The sequence below is a fragment of the Brassica rapa genome, chromosome A08 (assembly GCF_000309985.2).
Source record: "Brassica rapa cultivar Chiifu-401-42 chromosome A08, CAAS_Brap_v3.01, whole genome shotgun sequence".
NCBI lineage: Eukaryota > Viridiplantae > Streptophyta > Magnoliopsida > Brassicales > Brassicaceae > Brassica > Brassica rapa.
In genome coordinates, this window is record NC_024802.2 from 2,178,121 (window position 1) to 2,195,891 (window position 17,771).

Below are 17,771 nucleotides of genomic sequence, written 5' to 3' on the forward strand. Positions count from 1 at the left end.
TTAGTTGTAAATATAATTTATATTAAAATATTTGAAACGGTTTTTTTATATTTTACTCTATTCAGTTCCATCCATGTATGATTTAAATCTGCTTACATCGATATAAAACATTTAATAAAAAAAAGCTTTCTAAAAAAATATAAAAGCATTTCAACTTAAGGTCTGTAATCATGTTTAACATATATTTATAGCAACAATACAACTGAACACCAATTTTTCCAAAAATCATTATCACAGTACAACGACATAACTTACATCTCAGCCCAAGAAATTGTGATTTATTAAACAAGACATTAATTTATTTAAATTTTAAATATTTTACACATACATTAAGTTTATCAATTAACAAAGTACATGATATTAAAATAGGGTTTAATGGGTTTTAAGTGGAGTTTTATTAGAAATAAATATTCATATAAACTCATTTAGGTTAACGGGTTTTAAATAGGTTATTCGATTAAAAGGTATTTATTAAATGTGATTTTACTTAAAGTTAGTTAAAACCATATTGACACATTTACATATATCTGTATATATTTAATAGAATATATTTTTTAAAAAAAATTTACACAATTTTCAAAAAAAAATGTTCGTTCTTTGGTGCATGTTGGATTTGATATTAGTTTTCAGATATAACACTTTAAGAACCGTTCCAGTATATAGTCTATGTTTAATAGAATATAAGATTTTGATTTTCGAGTCGATTCTGAGTCAGATTTTTTTGGATACAAATATTCTTGACTAATTATGTTAGGTAGCTAATAAGAAAATATAATATGTTGCAATTTTTAAGAATAAAGTTTAAAAATAATTTATGAAATGTATATGGTACGAGTGTATAGTTATGCAACTTGACATATTTAATATAAAAATATATTACACAAAAATATATTAAATTAAATTAATATTACGAAAATATAATTAAAACACAAATATAAAAATTAAATTTGTCAAAAAAAATAAAATAAAAAATATATCCGTTCTTTGAAGGACGGGTCAGAATCTAGTTTTAAATTAAAGTATAATTAAATTGAGAGATAGAACACCAATTCGGACCCAGTAGGTGAAGTGGCTACAACGACGTCGTTTCCTCGATTCAGAAAACGACACCGTTTCAGAAACTGGATCAGACGAGAAGTGACGTCTGACGGAGAAATCCAAACAGAAGCGAAAACAATGACGAGAGCTATTCTCACGAAGAAGAAGCTCGTCCTCTCGAATGCTCATCGATTCATCTCCATCACCAACCTCTCTCGATGCGTATGCCCCCTTTCTCCTCAACCCTTTTCTTTTTTTTTTTAACATCGATTTGCAGCTATAATCAAATCACACCTTATCCTTTTTCAAAGAGGAATCGAAAGTTGTAAACTTTATCAGCCTGTGTAGTGATTATTTCAATTTGATTATAAAAAAAAGGGCTTAACTTTATTTGGTTTTTTGTTGTTAATTTTAGATTAGCACTCTGATTCTAGCGGAACATGAGAGTGGTTCCATCAAAGCTCAGACAGTGAGCACAGTGGTTGCAGCAAACCATTTGGGTGAGAGCTCTTCCGTTTCTTTGCTATTAGCTGGTTCTGGCTCTTCTCTTCAAGAAGCTGCTTCTCAAGCTGCCTCTTGTCATCCTTCTGTTTCCGAGGTAACTAACTACATTCTTCATTTGTCCTTTTTCTTGTGGGTCTTAAATGTTTGTGCTTTTCTTTATAGGTACTTGTTGCTGATTCAGATAGATTTGATTACCCTTTAGCTGAACCTTGGGCTAAACTGGTTGACTTTGTTCGCCAACAAAGAGATTACTCTCACATCCTTGCTTCCTCTAGCTCATTTGGCAAGAACATACTACCTCGCCTTGCTGCTCTTTTAGATGTCTCTCCTGTTACTGATGTTGTCAAAATCTTAGGATCCAATGAGTTTATCAGGTATACTCCTATCATGTATTGCTTGAGATTTTGGAGTGTTAGTAAAGATTTCAATAAAAAGAATTTTTGAAGCTAATGTTTGGAAATATGTAAAAATCTTTTGGCAGGCCTATATATGCGGGAAACGCCTTGTGTAGAGTTCGTTATACTGGTGCTGGTCCTTGTGTGTTGACTATTAGAACTACTTCTTTTCCTGTTACCCCAATAACTGAGTCAAAGAAAGCTACTATCTCTCAGATTGATCTCTCCAAATTCAAAGAAGGTTTGTTTAGTATTATTCTCTTGTGCATAGCCTTGTTGCTCCTTTTTTTTTTTTATAAAAAAAAAGTTGAGTATGCTTATTGTCCATTGCAGACGCTGTGAGTAGATCTAGATACGTGGGGCAATCAACTCAGGATACAGAACGGCCTGATCTTGGAAGTGCGCGTGTTGTGATTACTGGTGGAAGAGCGTTAAAGAGTGTTGAGAATTTTAAAATGATTGAAAAGCTTGCAGAGAAACTTGGTGGAGCAGGTTAGTACATACATCATATATGCTTGTCCTAATCTGTTTCAAAAGTTTACATGGTTTTCTGTTTCATTTGTGCAGTTGGTGCTACTCGTGCTGCTGTCGATGCTGGATATGTTCCTAATGACCTTCAGGTAATGTTTTTGGATCTTCTTCCATTTTATTAAACTCCAATAAGAGTTTTATGTATGTGTGTGTGTGTGTGTGTGTGTGTGTTCAGGTGGGACAAACAGGGAAAATAGTAGCACCAGAGCTATACATGGCGTTTGGTGTTTCAGGGGCTATTCAACACTTAGCTGGGATTAAGGATTCTAAGGTGATTGTGGCAGTTAATAAAGACGCAGATGCACCTATTTTCCAGGTAACAAAGACACTAATGATACCCTTCTTCTCAATGTCAATCTTAGTATGAGATATATCGATTGGCAATGAAATTGGTAGGTAGCTGATTATGGACTTGTTGGAGATCTTTTTGAGGTGATACCAGAGTTGCTGGAGAAGCTTCCGGAAAAGAAATGAGAAACTCTTAAGCTCTCAGGTTGCAGACCATAGTAAAGTAGCGTATATAGCAAAACTGTAATAAAAAAACGGTCTGAATAATCAGTGTCATAATCTTTATTTCACTTTTGATTCTCTGCTACGAATATGATACAGAAAAAAAGAAACCATTTGAAAAGTGTGTTTTTTTTTGGGGTCGAATCTGAAAACATATAATCTGAAATTATAAAAGAAATTTCTTTTTTCATTTTTTTTTATTTTATTTATTTTTATTTATTTTTGTTTGTTTATTTAATTTTAAATCAAAGGTATTAGGAATATTTTACCTTTTAGTGAATATCATTTTTGTGACTTTCTCCTTCTAGTGTCATTTTTGAGACATAAACTTCAAAGGGTGCTATTATTGACAATTAATTGCCCCTCCTGACTTATTCGCGTATAACAGCTTGATTCATGTGTTATGTATGTTTGGAAAATCTAAAGATGCTTTGGTCGTATGGAATGAAATGGAAGTATCTGGCAATGAACCTGATAATTCTATGTATCATATACTGATCCAAGGATCTTGTAAATCTTATCAGATGGATCATGGATGATGCAGTGACGATTTAACGGGTTTTTCCTTGATACTATTGTGTATAATTCTCTTTTAGATGGAACCCTCAGGCCTCAGGGAGGGGCCAGCTGCCCCTACTAAAATCTTTAAGTTGCCCCACTCGTTAATTGGTGGAGCAAATGGAAACTAGAGCTTTCTCTATGAACTTGGTTACTATTAGTTCTCTCTTGATCGGATTCCACAAACGAGGGAGGTGGGATTGGAAGGATGAAACACATGCGTGAAGGAAAATTGGTGCCTAATGTTTTGATGGAATGCTGGAGTGGTAGCTTCCCTAAAAAAAACGCAGAGCAAAGATAAAGATTACACCCTAATATTTTTTTACAAGTAAAGGAAGCTTCCTAGATATCATGAGCATGGTGGATTCAAAAGAAGAAGAAGCTAGGGCTTATGAAGAAGATATACTGGTGAGGATGATTGTGTTCCATTTATTACTCAATATTATGTAATTGTAATTGATGTAGTTTAGGAAGTGAGATACTCTTTACAATGTAATCACTATTGTTAGTAAGATCATCAGAAAATACACAATCGAAACGTATACCACATTTTCAGGACCTCTAACTTCTCATACATTTTTTTCTTAACCATCTGCACTAACCATAAAGGAAGAAAAGCCCATCATCACATGTTTTTCAATCTTCTCCCCGGTCAAGCTAGGACCGCAGGAATATTCACGCTCTTGTTATGCATTTTAAAGCCCTAAAACTCATCCGTTCATCTAAAAACCAAAGTCATCACCATCCAACATTATCCAACTATGATTCATACTTAATACTTAGACCTCGTAGCCGGACTTTCGATGATCCATGGAACCAAACTCATCATGAGGTTCACCTTCTCTCAACATCTCAATCATTTCCACAGCCTCTCTCATCTCCATCCTTCTCTCTTCTTCTTCTTCACAACATCTCAACCCTATTTTCAACAAACTAATCATTTCCGCTTTACAATTCTTCTTCCCTTTCATTTCCTTGTCAAACACGTCACCTGTTTTTTTCTCTTTAACCATGTCATTAACCCATGTCACAAGACTCATGTCCGGGTCATAACCTTGCGTTAAATAATTCTCAGGGAATCTCCCTGTCAAAAGCTCCAATATCAACACACCGAGACACCAAACATCTGTCTTTTTTGTTATGGCTTGTCCTTTCTCTGGTCTATACTCTGGTGATTTGTAGGCAGTCATGAAGTTATGTGCATGGTCTGAACTCATCACCGGTCTTAGAGCGTAATCTGTTAACAATGGCTCGAGTGATTCGTCTAAAACCACATTCGATGACTTTATATGACCATGAGGGATAGTTAATGTTGGTAGCTCCTTGAACAAGTAAGATAAACCATTTGCCAATCCTTTTATGATCTTTAAACGTGTTAACCAATCCAACCCAGGTTGATCCGGGGAATGATTTGCTGAAAACATAGAACATAAAACTCAAATTTTTAGTAATCCCCGGTAAAAGACCAAACTGCCAGTTGGTTTTAAGATGGAATCCGTTAAATGTATAATATAATGTTAAAATATACCATGAAGATGGCTTGCCAAGCTACTATTAGCCATTAACTGAGTGACTAAGAGCTTTTCTTCTCGCCGGTAATAGTAAGCGACTAGAGGCAATAGATTCGGATGGTTTAATCTCCCTAACCTTCTCATATGCTCATGAAACTCATCTCTTCCAACATTGTTCATATGTTTATACCTCTTCACAACCAATGTTTGTCCGCTGGATATCGCTGCTTTGTATGAAGCACCAAATGTTCCACAACCAAGAACTTCAGCTGAAGCTCTAAGAAGATCTTGAAGACCAAATCTTTTAACGTCGTCCCTCACAAATAGAAGCCTGCCTGCTGGATCAGGCATGGATCCTCTCCTTGCGTGATTGACAACGGATTCTGCTGGTTTATTGATCTTATCAATCTCGGGCTCATGATAAGTGTAGCTTTCTACCCTCTCTTTACCAGCTGAAGGATAATCTGACAGGCAGTTTCGTCTTCTTGATTGGATGAAACAGATCACAAGCGCGATGATCACTAGTATTATTCCAATAGATATCAAAACGATTGCTATAGTGTTAAAAGATTCGCTCTTCTTCCCCTGGGGAGGACTAGGATGAGATCTTGGATCAATAGAACATGGATTTAAGGGAGGACCACACAAGTCTTTGTTACCTACAATTTACAAAACATAAGACATTCAATTCATTTTATAAATTGAAAAATATATTTTATCCTATGCATGTTAATCTATACATACCAATGAAAATGTACCTGCAAAAGAGCCAGGATCCATGTTTTGAAGGCTTTCAGGGATGGGTCCATCTAGATCATTGTTTTCAAAGCTAGCTAACTTAAGATCCTCTTGTTTAAAATATGGTATATGCCCTTGAAACTGATTACCATTTAGCCTCACCTCTATAAGCCTTGGCAAAGAAGTTATAGAAGCAGGGATTGTCCCACGAAACGCGTTATTCGCCAAGAAAATCTTCTTCAAATGGGGCATATCTTGAAATGCATCTTCTGGTATCTCCCCCGAAAACCGGTTATTAGACAAATACAAAGATCTCATAGAAGTAAGCCTGTTAACCTGAGGCATTGGGCCAATGAAATCATTGTTCATGAAGCTTATGGTTCGTAGATTCTTCATAGGAACCAATGGTTCTAGGTCTAACTTCCCGCTTAAGCTCATTCCCTCAAGTTGTAACCCGTAAACGAAATTGGTACATAGAACACCGAACCAATTCGCGTCATTTCCTCGACATGGTGATGTAAATGGATCCCAGCTATTAAACCCCGAACCATTTGCTAATGTATCTTTGAATCTCAGGAGACAATCTGCGTCTGAATCTGGCACAACCATCTGAGACATTACTACCGGGCATAACACGGCGATAAAGATGATAAGGAGAGTGCAAGAAGGTAGAGTTTTCTTGAAGGCCGTGTTACACGCAAGCGTAACCGGGTTCTCCCAAGTTCGCATTGCGGTTACACGCACAATGGAACCAATATGATCTCGGTGAAATCTTTATTTCTTGTTCTTGTCGTGGCTTCCGTGAAAGCCATGAAATTGCATGAATGGAACGAGGGAAGAACAAAACCTACCACGAATAAGCAGAAGTGTGTACGTAAATTGTCAAAGATGTGTTTTCCCCCTATTTTCTTCTTTCTGTTTCCTTTTTTTTTATTTGTGTCATCTTAAAATTATTATTAGGTGAGAGATATCCTTGGTTAACCATTCAATTATCTTGTTTTTTAAGTTATACTAGGTGACTGGCATAACAAAATTCAAAATATAAAATAAATAGTGTATAGTTTTAAAAGTAACAGATTTTACATCATAATACCAATGTCTTTGGGAGAAAGCATCAGCCATGGAAAAAAGCTGGTACTCAATATTTGACATGGACAAGAGGGAACAAAGTAACTTCAGTATCAAGAGGCAGTTATTGTGTGTATGCATAGTTGTAACGTCCCAAAATAATTTGTATGTTTAAGAAGATACTTTCATTCAAAATATGGAATAAATAGTGTATAGTTTTAGAAGTTACAGATTTTATATTATTATTAATTAGAATTATATTGTATGTGTGTTGTAATTCTTTATTTTAGGTGAATAATATTATTTTTCCATAAATAATATCGAAAAATTTATGAGACATATTAAAATAAAATATAATAAAATTCAAAATATTATCCATAAATAACATAAATTATGAAGTACAATTCTCGATAAGGAAAACAAAATCCATTAGAAACCTCCAAAAAATTAAATAAATTTTGTAATCAATTGGACAGGTTAACATTATTGGGGTCTTTGCCAAAACTAACCCACAACTTGATTATAATCCCAAACCTATACCCAAACTTGAATCAAATGCAAAACTAACCTAAAAGTCTAGTGAAATTACAGCTCAGCCCCTTGTAACCAAACAAAAAAACAGAAGCCATTTTTACGAATATAGCCCCAGTAAATCGTCTGAGATGTTGGAAGTCGTCTGGACGACTGAAGTGTAAGTCGTCTGGTACCAGTTTATTTTAAAAATAATTTATAAATCTTGTAAAAAAATATTTTGATGCGTGAAAAATAAAAATCAAGTAATTATAAACAGTTTTAAGTGATATAAATTAAGATATGATAAAATTGATTTGTTTTGAAGATAGATAAGTGGAAGTAGTGAATCATGAAATACTTTGGTTTAGGATTTTGGCAAACATATGTTGTAGTATTGTATGTATTGTTAGGGTTAGATTTTGGAAAACTAAAATGTTTTTTTCAAAAATTAGTTTTCACCTATATGTGTTTATTTCTGTGTATAGTAAACACTTTTCAAGTTTGATTTGGTTTTATGAAGTGTTTAATTAGATAATTAAGTTTAGGGTTATGTTTAGGGTGTGGACGACTTATATTTCAGTCGTCTGTTGAATAATTTACTCGGACGACGTATATTTCAGTCGTCCACATCGTACCGAACCTTTAATTTTACCAATGTACGTTTTAACCTAACCGGATCATTTTACTCGGACGACTTACATTTCAGTCGTCTGGTGAAGAAATTAAAACAGACGACTTACATGTAAGTCGTCCAAATATTCCCGCCTAAATTTTTTTTTAAAAATTATTTTCCCGCTTAAATAATTTAAACCAGACGACTTACTTGTAAGTCGTCTGGAAAGTCTTCTATTTTAGTTTCCCGCTAAAAATATTTAGTTTTCCGCTAAAAATATTAAACTCTTTTGGACGACTTACATGTAAGTCGTCTGTTTTAATTTCTTCACCAGACGACTGAAATGTAAGTCGTCCAGGAAGTCGTCTGAGTCAAAAATATTTAACCTAATTGGATTTTTGTCTCCCTATATAAAGAAAAATTTACACATTCTCTCTCCTCCTCTCAAATGGCTGCAACAAAAATGTAATGTTCATCATTCTAAAACTCTCCAACCTCTCTCTAATCTCTTTGACTTGAAAACACCAAACTTTATATGAATTTTTCAGTTTTGTCTCATGTATTTCTTACTAATCTATCTCTTTTGCAGGTTTTTAATCAAATGATACTAATCTTCCACTAATTTAAAGGTAGATCTATTAATTTTAGATATGTATTTTTGTGTGTTCTATAAATGTAGATTTATCTAATCTTCCACTCATTTTCTCTATTTTTAAGTCATTTGAACGTTTTTGGATATGCAGGTTTTTCAGATCTGGATTTGATATGCAGGTTTTTCAGATCTGGAAGACTTCTGGGACGACTTACCTGTTAGTCGTCTGGAAGTCGTCTGGACTTCTTGGAAGTCTTCTGACAAAGTCGTCTGGACTTCCAGGAAGTCGTCTGGATTTTTCTGAGCGTTTTGGTAAGTTCTTATGTCTGATTTTTCTTCATTTGGTAACTTCTTGTTGTATAAAGTTCTTACTTTTTTCCCAAACTAAAACTCTCTAAACCCACTCTAATCTCTTTGACTTGAAGACACCAAACTTTATATGAATTTTTCAGTTTTGTCTCATGTCTTTCTTACTAATCTATCTTTTTTGCAGGTTTTTAATTATATGGTACTCATCTTCCACTAATTTAAAGGTAGATCTATTATTTTTAGATATATATTTTTGTGTGTTCTGTAAAGGTAGATTTATCTAATCTTCCACTCATTTTTTCTGTTTTTAAGCCATTTGAACGTTTTTGAATATGCAGGTTTTTCAGATCTGGATTTAATATGCAGGTTTTTCAGATCTGGAAGACTTCTGGGACGACTTACCTGTTAGTCGTCTGGAAGTCGTCTGGACTTCCTAAAAGTCGTCTGGACTTCCTGTAAAGTCGTCTGGAAGTCGTCTGAACTTCCTAAAAGTCTTCTGACAAAGTCGTCTGAACTTCCTGGAAGTCGTCTGGACTTCTTAAAAGTCGTCTGGTCTTGTCTACTCAAGTGGAATCCAAGCTTGTCTTTGTAGAGGAATGATCTATAATAGTTTTGTTTGTGGTCTGTTTTGTGAATTGCATGTCTACTCTTTTAGTTGTGAATTTTTTGTAAAATCAGTAATAATGTTTTCCAAGATGTATTAAATGTGCTAACAATGTGTTTACACATTTACAAATCAATGAAATAATAGATTTCAGTAGCCTTTTTCTTATCTTTGGATCTCTCATATGCAATAATAAACTCCAATGGCCTTTTTCTCATCTTAATAAACAAGAATGTTGGTAGCTTCATATTGATACAACATTTTAAGAAGCATTTAACCCTTCTTCCAACTCATAACAATAGTCATCATTATTGTCTATTACAATAATACTTAAGAGATGGAAACAAACAATAGTAACTAGTCAAAGCATATCATATTTTTTTATAAGTTTGTGTTGAAAAACTTAGTCAAATTTAGTAAAACTAAGGGAGAGAACATATTTTGTAAATAAGAGTTTTACATACCTTGAAGTTACTTATCACTCTTAAAAATACAAGTTATTCAAAAACTAACGTAGAAGACTTAAAAACTAGCGGAGAAGACGCGGACGACTTCAATCTAAGTTGTCTAGACGACTAAACTATACGTCGTCTGGTCAATGCAGATGTTATTTTTGCAATTGACTTTGAAATCTGTTATTTCGGACGACTGAAAGTTAAATCGTCTACTATTGTTTGGTTAAAAAAAAACTCCAAAAAAGCTAGACGATTTACATTTCAGTCGTCAGAGGTTAGTTTTGCATTTGACTGGATTATTTCAGAAGTTTGACTTTTTGGACGACTTACATTTCAGTCGTCTAGTGAAAATTAAAATAATAATTTTTTTTTTAAAAGTAGACGACTTACAGTTAAGTCGTCATAGGTTAGTTTTGCAATTGAAAAAAAAACTTCAAGATTTAATTATATACAGACGACTTATAATTCAGTCGTCCACGAGACGACTGAAATGTAAGTCGTCCAGGATTTACCAGGTTTGACCAGAATATCGGAAAAAAATCCTGGACGACTTACAATTAAGTCGTCTGGTGGACGACTGAATTATAAGTCGTCTGTGTATAATTAAATTTTGAAGTTTTTTTTTTCAATTGCAGAACTAACCTATGACTACTTAATTGTAAGTCGTTTACTTTTAAAAAAATATTATTATTTTAATTTTTGCCAGACGATTGAAATGTAAGTCGTCTGGGGAAGTCAAACTTCTGAAATTATCCAGTCAAATGCAAAACTAACCTATGACGACTGAAATGTATGTCGTCTAGGTTCTTTGGAAATTTTTTGAAACCAAACCATAGTAGACGACTTAACTTTCAGTCGTCTCAGGTTACAGATTTCAAAGTCAATTGCAAAAATAACCTCTACGTTGACCAGACGACTTCCAGGTAAGTCGTCTACAGCCAGACGACTTCCAGGTAAGTCGTCTACAGCCAGACAACTTTCCAAGTAAGTCGTCTGACGAACAGATCTGGAAAAAAACTCGATGTCATACCTTAAATTGGTGAGATAAGTTCCTTAGCATACATAAGGCTTCTCCAAGCACACAGAATCACAAACGAAAGTCACCCACCCAGAATCGTTAGCTTCTATGACTCTATGAACCATAAATATTTTAGAATCAAAATCTTGGGTTTTTTTAGCTCATTGTGGAGAGAAAGTGAGAGATATGTTGTGTTTAGTTCACAAGAATGGAAAAAGAAGAAGGGTAAATCGATTTTAGGAGCATTAAGAGCTTCAAATTGGTTGTTCATGGTGGTTGTGGTATTGATGACAATGGCAATCTTGTAATTACTTGAAGATGATGAGGGTGAGAGAGTAAAGATGTCATTTTTGAAAAAAAAAAAAAATTGATGGCATTTTCGTAAATTATATGAACTTGTGGGGTGAATAGGGCAAAACTAATTTTCAAAAAAAAAGGAGGTTAGTTTTGTGTTTGACTTTAAGTTGTAGTTCAATTTTGCAAAAAGCCCAACATTATTTGATAGATTTATTAATTTCTATATTTTATTGAACATGAACTAATTTTAAATTGACATAGCGTTATCGAAATAGTCAGTAAACTGGATGGTAATCAAATACAATCGGTCTCCTAACTCATCACTACCCATCTGGCAAATACAAAAAATAAATAATTATAACAGTTTATATATTTTGAATTTTTTATTTGAAAAATTTGTAGGCAGTCATGAAGTTATTTATTTTTTTGATTAGATAAATGATTAATATTAATAACAATTAGAATGATCCAAAATCTAAATATATATATTAAAATAAAAGATAATTATAATGTATGTATTAATAAGTAATTATGAAATGTATATATCCGCATGTGCAGGCGAAACACATAGTATATATATATATTTTTTTAATTTTAATAGTAAAATCAGTGATTGTTGTATTTTTATTCTATTAGTTTTTTTTTTGTATTTGATTATATTGTATATATATTTAATCTATGTTTATTTAACAAATTTACTATAGTTATTTTCCTTAAAAATGTTTTGCTTTTGTTAAGTAATTTAGAATCATTTAAATATTATATATGATGTTTTTTATCAAAATATTATATATCATGTTTGAAATATATTATATGGTATAATTTCGGATCAATCCACATTTGTTCATCAGATAGTTTTTTAAATATAGTCACATTTTTTGAAAATCAATGCCCACAAAACATACGAAAAGAAAGCCTTTCACAAACAAAGTCTGAGAGTTACTGTATCGTACCTACATAATAAATCAACAAAACTAACTAACTTTGTGAATGAGAGGAGAAAGGAAAACCAAAAGTGATAAGATACAACATTTGTTCAGCCAAACATTGCTCCATAGAAAAAGTTTCATCTCATGTGTGAACTGTTCTAGAGGACCTTTCTTCAGTTCAGCCAGATCAATCAATTGTACCAAAACAAAGTTGATCAGTAATGAGGAGTAATGAAGATAAACACAGTCAAGCTTGTTTGTCTATGAAGCTGGCAGCAGTTTTAATTACAAACCATTTTTACTGCAGTGCTTCCAGTCTTTAAAAATTCTGAACCTTCATAAGCGTTAAATAGTCATAAGCGTTAATAAACTGCATTTTTAACCAAAAGAAGCATTTTACAACAGTTACAACAAAGATACAGGAAAGCCAATAGAGAGATGGATACAGTGTAAGTCCATTGTTGCCTTCGCCAAAGCAAGATTGAAAAAATAGGGCTTCGGGAGAGAGATGATACCTTTTTAACATTTTCCTTGGCATACCTGCAACAAAAAGTCCAGCATAACCGAGAAGCAGCTGAAAAAACATTCCAAAACATATGAAAACACACATAATACAATAGTTTAGACCAACAAATATAATACAACTTTATGAAACATAGTACATAATAAAAATGAATTTAGTCATTTGCTTCTAATAATAGTATGTGTTAAGATCGGTAATATTCGAGCCTAGAGACACTAATTTGATGGATTGATCTGTATATTTCCTTCCAGCAATTGGCTGCCCTGGTCTTGTCTAAATTTTTTATAAACAATATAATAGTCTTTTACATACAATTATTTTGTAACATGTTGTATTAATGGTTTTCTCTTATTATTTATTTTAAAATATTTTGATACAACAATTTGGATTCATAATTTAGCTGTTAATATAAATTTCAAAGAAATTCATAAACAAAATCATATTTATGTGACACTTTATGAAGGAAATAGTTTCCAAATATATGAATATATCGATTTTATTTCAAAATATTTTGATACAATAATTTGGACTCAAAATTTAGCTCTTAATATAAATATCAAATAAATTCATAAACAAAATCATATTTATGTGACACTTTATTAAGGAAATAGTTTCCAAATATATGAATATATTGATTTTATTTCAATTCCTGCATTATCGATTTTGAATTTTTGTAAAGTAAGTTAAAATTAAATATATATATACTTATATAATATATTAACTTCTTGCAGAATAATACTTTCAAACATTTTAGATAAAAGTACCTTGGAAAATAAATTGTGGAGTAACGATAAAGAGAGAGAGAGAGAGAGAGAGTCAGTAGAAACCCTAGCCCGCCGAGTTTCTCCGGCGGCGTTGTCGCTGTGTCGTCGCCGGAGAGTCACCCTTTACCTTCTTTTTTCTCCTTTTCCTTTTGCCTTCGTTAACGTCCCTTACCCTCAGCGAGATGCGTGTGAACTCTGGCTTCTTCGGCTCTTCAGATCTCAGATCTGGCCGTGTAGTGCGGTTTCCGAGTTTCTGGAGTCACAGCGAGTTGAGTCAGGAAGGTGTCGTTATCGGAGGTCGGCTTTTAGGGTTGGATTTCGGATGGAGCTATTTTCCCCTTGTCGCTCCGTGTACCTCCGTAGATGTCTAATCTGTGCCGTCGTCGCTCTCCTCCGAGCTTCAGTGTTCTTTCGCAGGCGTTAGTGGATGAGCTCCGGTTGGATTCGACATCTGAACCCGTCTTTTCTTCATTCCGGAAGAACTGAAACTCATGCTCTTGGAGATGTTGTTTCGCTCTGTTCCGGCGGCTCGGTTTTGGAGTCAAGACTAGGAACTCGTGATGGAAGGTCTTGTGTGGCAGTTTACGCACCAGTTTGGTGGGGAACCCGTTTCTGTGTTTGAAAAGAAATCTGCAACTAAGGTATCTTCTCATTATGTGGTTCTTTTGGCTTGGAATCCATATAATAAGGCTGGAGTACGACTGATATCTGGACGGGACTTGAGGGTGAAGTATGCGCCTTGGCGTTGAGTTGGTATGATCCAAGTTCTGAATGTCAATTAAGTGGTGATCTCCAGCAAGGTCTTAGTTTGGAATTCATCTGTTAAGTCTAGTTTTCAGTTTTAGTCAATGCTCGTGTAATTAGTGGTTTAAGGGACAGTTCATTTTCACCATTTTGGTAAAGTGAATTTGTTTCCATGGTGGTCAAAGTGATAGGTAGTTAGATGAGGCAATGTAGGATCCAAATAAGTGATCTTAGATGATGCTACATCTACTTCCATATATCACATTGTGGTTAAAGCCTCTTGAGGCATTGTGGTCACAATTGTTTGTATCAAAACATTTGGCTAATGATAAGTTGATGTTGAGTTAAAAAAAAAAAAAAGATAAAAGTACCTTGAAACCTTTTTGTAAGCGATACCTTTGGCTACAGTAAAAAGAATCTACATCTTCCCAACAAATTTAATTTTCTTCTTATTTATTTTTTGGCAAGGATCTAACGTAATAGGTAAGCTTTTCTGTAAACCCTGAAGTTTCATTACTATAATACTGATTTCCACCACTTGTGAAGAACACTCATCTGCACCCCAATTTGAGAACATTCCCCTCAATCGTTTAGCATTCATCAAAATTATCACCAAAATATATCAACTTATATACATATGCTCCTGCCTGGTCATAGCTACACACATCCGATCAACTAATAAAGATCTATAGTACTATCAACAACCAAGACAGCTTTGTTTCGCTTACAACCCAACAAAAACCCATAAGATTGGACTTTAACTGCAATCGCATGTTTCATTTTAACCACCACCGAACCAGTTATTGTGCCCCTCTTTATCAGATAGTAGTCTGAAATATAAAAAATTGACCTGCCATGGTTTCAGTTACCACACTCCATCCAATGCTAGCCTCACTCGGATCATAGACACGCTCGCATCTCTGTCTTGAACAAACTACAGTTCACATCTCTTGTTGTTCAGTCATCACTGCGCATTAAAGAGTTATTATCATTCTTGTAACTATTGTTCTGGAAATATAAAGGCTTGGAAAAAATGTGAACTGTAATTCAAAAGACTCACAATTACTCACACACACATAAACTATTATACAACATCTGAACTAAAACCATAGAGAACAGAACATGAAAAGTTTGAATTTTTAAGAAAACAGAGTAATGATGCCATTACCTCTTGCATTTCCTTGAGGATGACATCACGCTCTCGGTTAATCCTCTACTCCTCGAATTTAGAATTATTATAAACTATTCTCATCTTTTTGAATTCCCAAACTATACTCATCTTTTTGCCACATATGTATATGTTCTTATCATCTTCCGACCTCGCTACAACTAAATCTGCATTAAAAAAACACTGAACTGCAACACATCAAAGAAAAAGAAGAAAGAAACCAAATTTTCTAAATATGATCATTTCATTTGAAAAATACTGACTAATCACATTCCCAAATAAGATCCTTAAAGGCGCACACCAGTTTAAACAATAAACTCAATTCAAACAGCAGATCACATAATATCTTGATACATTCTAAAAAATCAAAGCTCAATAATTGCATAACCTGAGATCAAAAGTGAGAATAGCAAATCACTACGTGAAAGGCATTACTTCTTTAGTCTCACACCTATCACGAAACCCAGAAAAAAATGTGACTAATCGGACAGTTCTTACTCGTATGATTCCATTTTATGGAGTTGACAACAGAACCGAGAGTGGGAGTATGGTAGATCCGGGAACCACCGGATACAGCCTCCATTAGAGCTTTCAGTAGACATGAACCCTAGAAACTAAAGGTCACAAAAGCTCATAAACAAAGCAAATGAAAAGAACGAATTGTGAAGATGATATTCAAGGGATGAAGCTTAACTTTTTATATAAGAGAGATAAATAACACTGAATGTGAAATCATGACTGATGTGAATTGATGGAGTTAAGAAGTTATGAATCAAGACATCGTTTCGTAGGATATGAGCCAAATACAAATCGACGGAATCGGAGCTTAACTCATAGACTATTCATGACGGTACATCTCCTGAATCTCAATAATGGTTTTACAAAACAGAAACCTAATAAATGAATACGACAAAGCCTGTAAGAACAAATGAAACAAAACACAGAGTTTAAAAGAGGGACATGTGTTGCATGCATGTTGAATGAATTGATGACGTGGAATCACCAAAAGAGAGACAAAGTCTACTTTATATAATAAGAGAGACAAAGTCTACTTTATATAATAAGATGGCCTGTGAAGTGCGTAAAATTGTTAGGATCTGAATGAACTGTTCGAGGGTGAAACACTTTATACGTTCTATTTTTGAAGCACCAATGTTCAGATATATATATATATATATATTTACTTTGTGAAAATTAAGGAGTAGGTAAATTAGTATCTTAAGTTATCGTCTAAAAACTGAATAAAAAAATTGTATCCGACATTTCTCAGTAATTCAAAAGAAGTCTGGAAAAAAACTTGTTCTGGCAATTAGAGCTGTCAGATGGGAAAGTCCATGTCCATTTGCCCATTTCCGTTTGTCCATTTATAGTTTGTGGACAGAAATTGACCACGTCCATTAAGGACCATGTCCATTAAGGACCATTCCATCAAAACCCATATTTATATGGACTGTCATGGGACCCATTAATGACCATTTATGAAAATTTTGAATTTTAATCTATAGACCTATAAATACAAATATAAGTTCATAAGATTAAAATTCATTCATAAATCCACAAGTACAACAATATAAAATTCATTCAAATACCACATAAATAGCATAATTTCATACCATAAGTTCAAAACATCATAACTCCATACATAATTGCATACATAAGTTCATAGAAAGCAATACACATAAATTCTCCTTCATGACATCTTCCACCAAATCCATAAACCCTACAAAACAAGTGATTTATTATAAGAACCAGTATCATAAACAAACGCACTAAGCATTAAGCAATCACGCTTTCCTTATTCCTTAACCACACTAGTCTACATTAGTCTAAAAACCCATTTCGGTTTCAACTCAAACTAGTACATAAACTCATTCTCACGCTTTCCTTAAACACACTAGTCTATACTAAAGTGCTTCCAACCTCACGCTTTCCTCAAACTAGTACATAAACTAACATCAGAGTCGAAAAACGTCACACTTACACATGAACTCAGAGTCTCAGACTTGACTTGTTTACTAAACTTCTTCTCCAACTTCCTCCAAGGGTTCAAAATTCACTTCATCACCTAAGAAAATTCGATTATCAGTTTCAAGTAGAAAGATAACCAAATTCAAATGATCAAAGAACTTACTGTCTAAGGACTCAAATCCCCTTAGCCAATTTCTTCTACAAATCAGTGCTCGAACATTGGAAGGGAGAAGAGAGCTTCTATACTTGTTCAGAACTCGGCTTCCAATGCTGAATGAAGACTCTGAAGCAACAGTGGTGATAAGAATGCTGAGAACATCACACGCCATTGCTGAGAGCTCTTTAAAGCGATTGGAATTGTCTCTCCAATAGGAGAGAACATTCAAACTCGGGAAGGTCATAATGTCTATAACCGGTTCTT

At 33.9% G+C, this 17,771-nt stretch overlaps 2 protein-coding genes across 3 annotated transcripts; one reads left to right on the plus strand and one right to left on the minus strand.

Annotated features, from left to right (window-relative positions):
• Positions 1-1,039: 1,039 nt before the first annotated feature.
• Positions 1,040-3,168, plus strand: LOC103832868 (electron transfer flavoprotein subunit alpha, mitochondrial). Of its 2 annotated transcripts, none has more exons than XM_009108965.2 (8): positions 1,040-1,260; positions 1,454-1,636; positions 1,705-1,916; positions 2,024-2,178; positions 2,271-2,429; positions 2,505-2,557; positions 2,644-2,784; positions 2,865-3,168. In XM_009108965.2, exons 1-8 carry the CDS (start codon positions 1,177-1,179, stop codon positions 2,940-2,942), a joined length of 1,065 nt encoding a protein of 354 aa, XP_009107213.1. In that variant the 5' UTR covers positions 1,040-1,176; the 3' UTR covers positions 2,943-3,168. The 2 variants fall into 2 exon arrangements, with proteins under 2 accessions (XP_009107213.1, XP_009107214.1); XM_009108966.3 differs by having other exon boundaries at positions 1,119-1,260; positions 1,459-1,636.
• On the minus strand, positions 3,121-7,335 carry LOC103832869 (pollen receptor-like kinase 5). The gene is made up of 3 exons (XM_009108967.3): positions 5,806-7,335; positions 5,065-5,706; positions 3,121-4,950 (listed from the first exon to the last, which is right to left on the minus strand). Exons 1-3 carry the CDS (start codon positions 6,512-6,514, stop codon positions 4,316-4,318), a joined length of 1,986 nt encoding a protein of 661 aa, XP_009107215.1. The 5' UTR covers positions 6,515-7,335; the 3' UTR covers positions 3,121-4,315.
• Between the last annotated feature and the right edge of the window lie 10,436 nt (positions 7,336-17,771).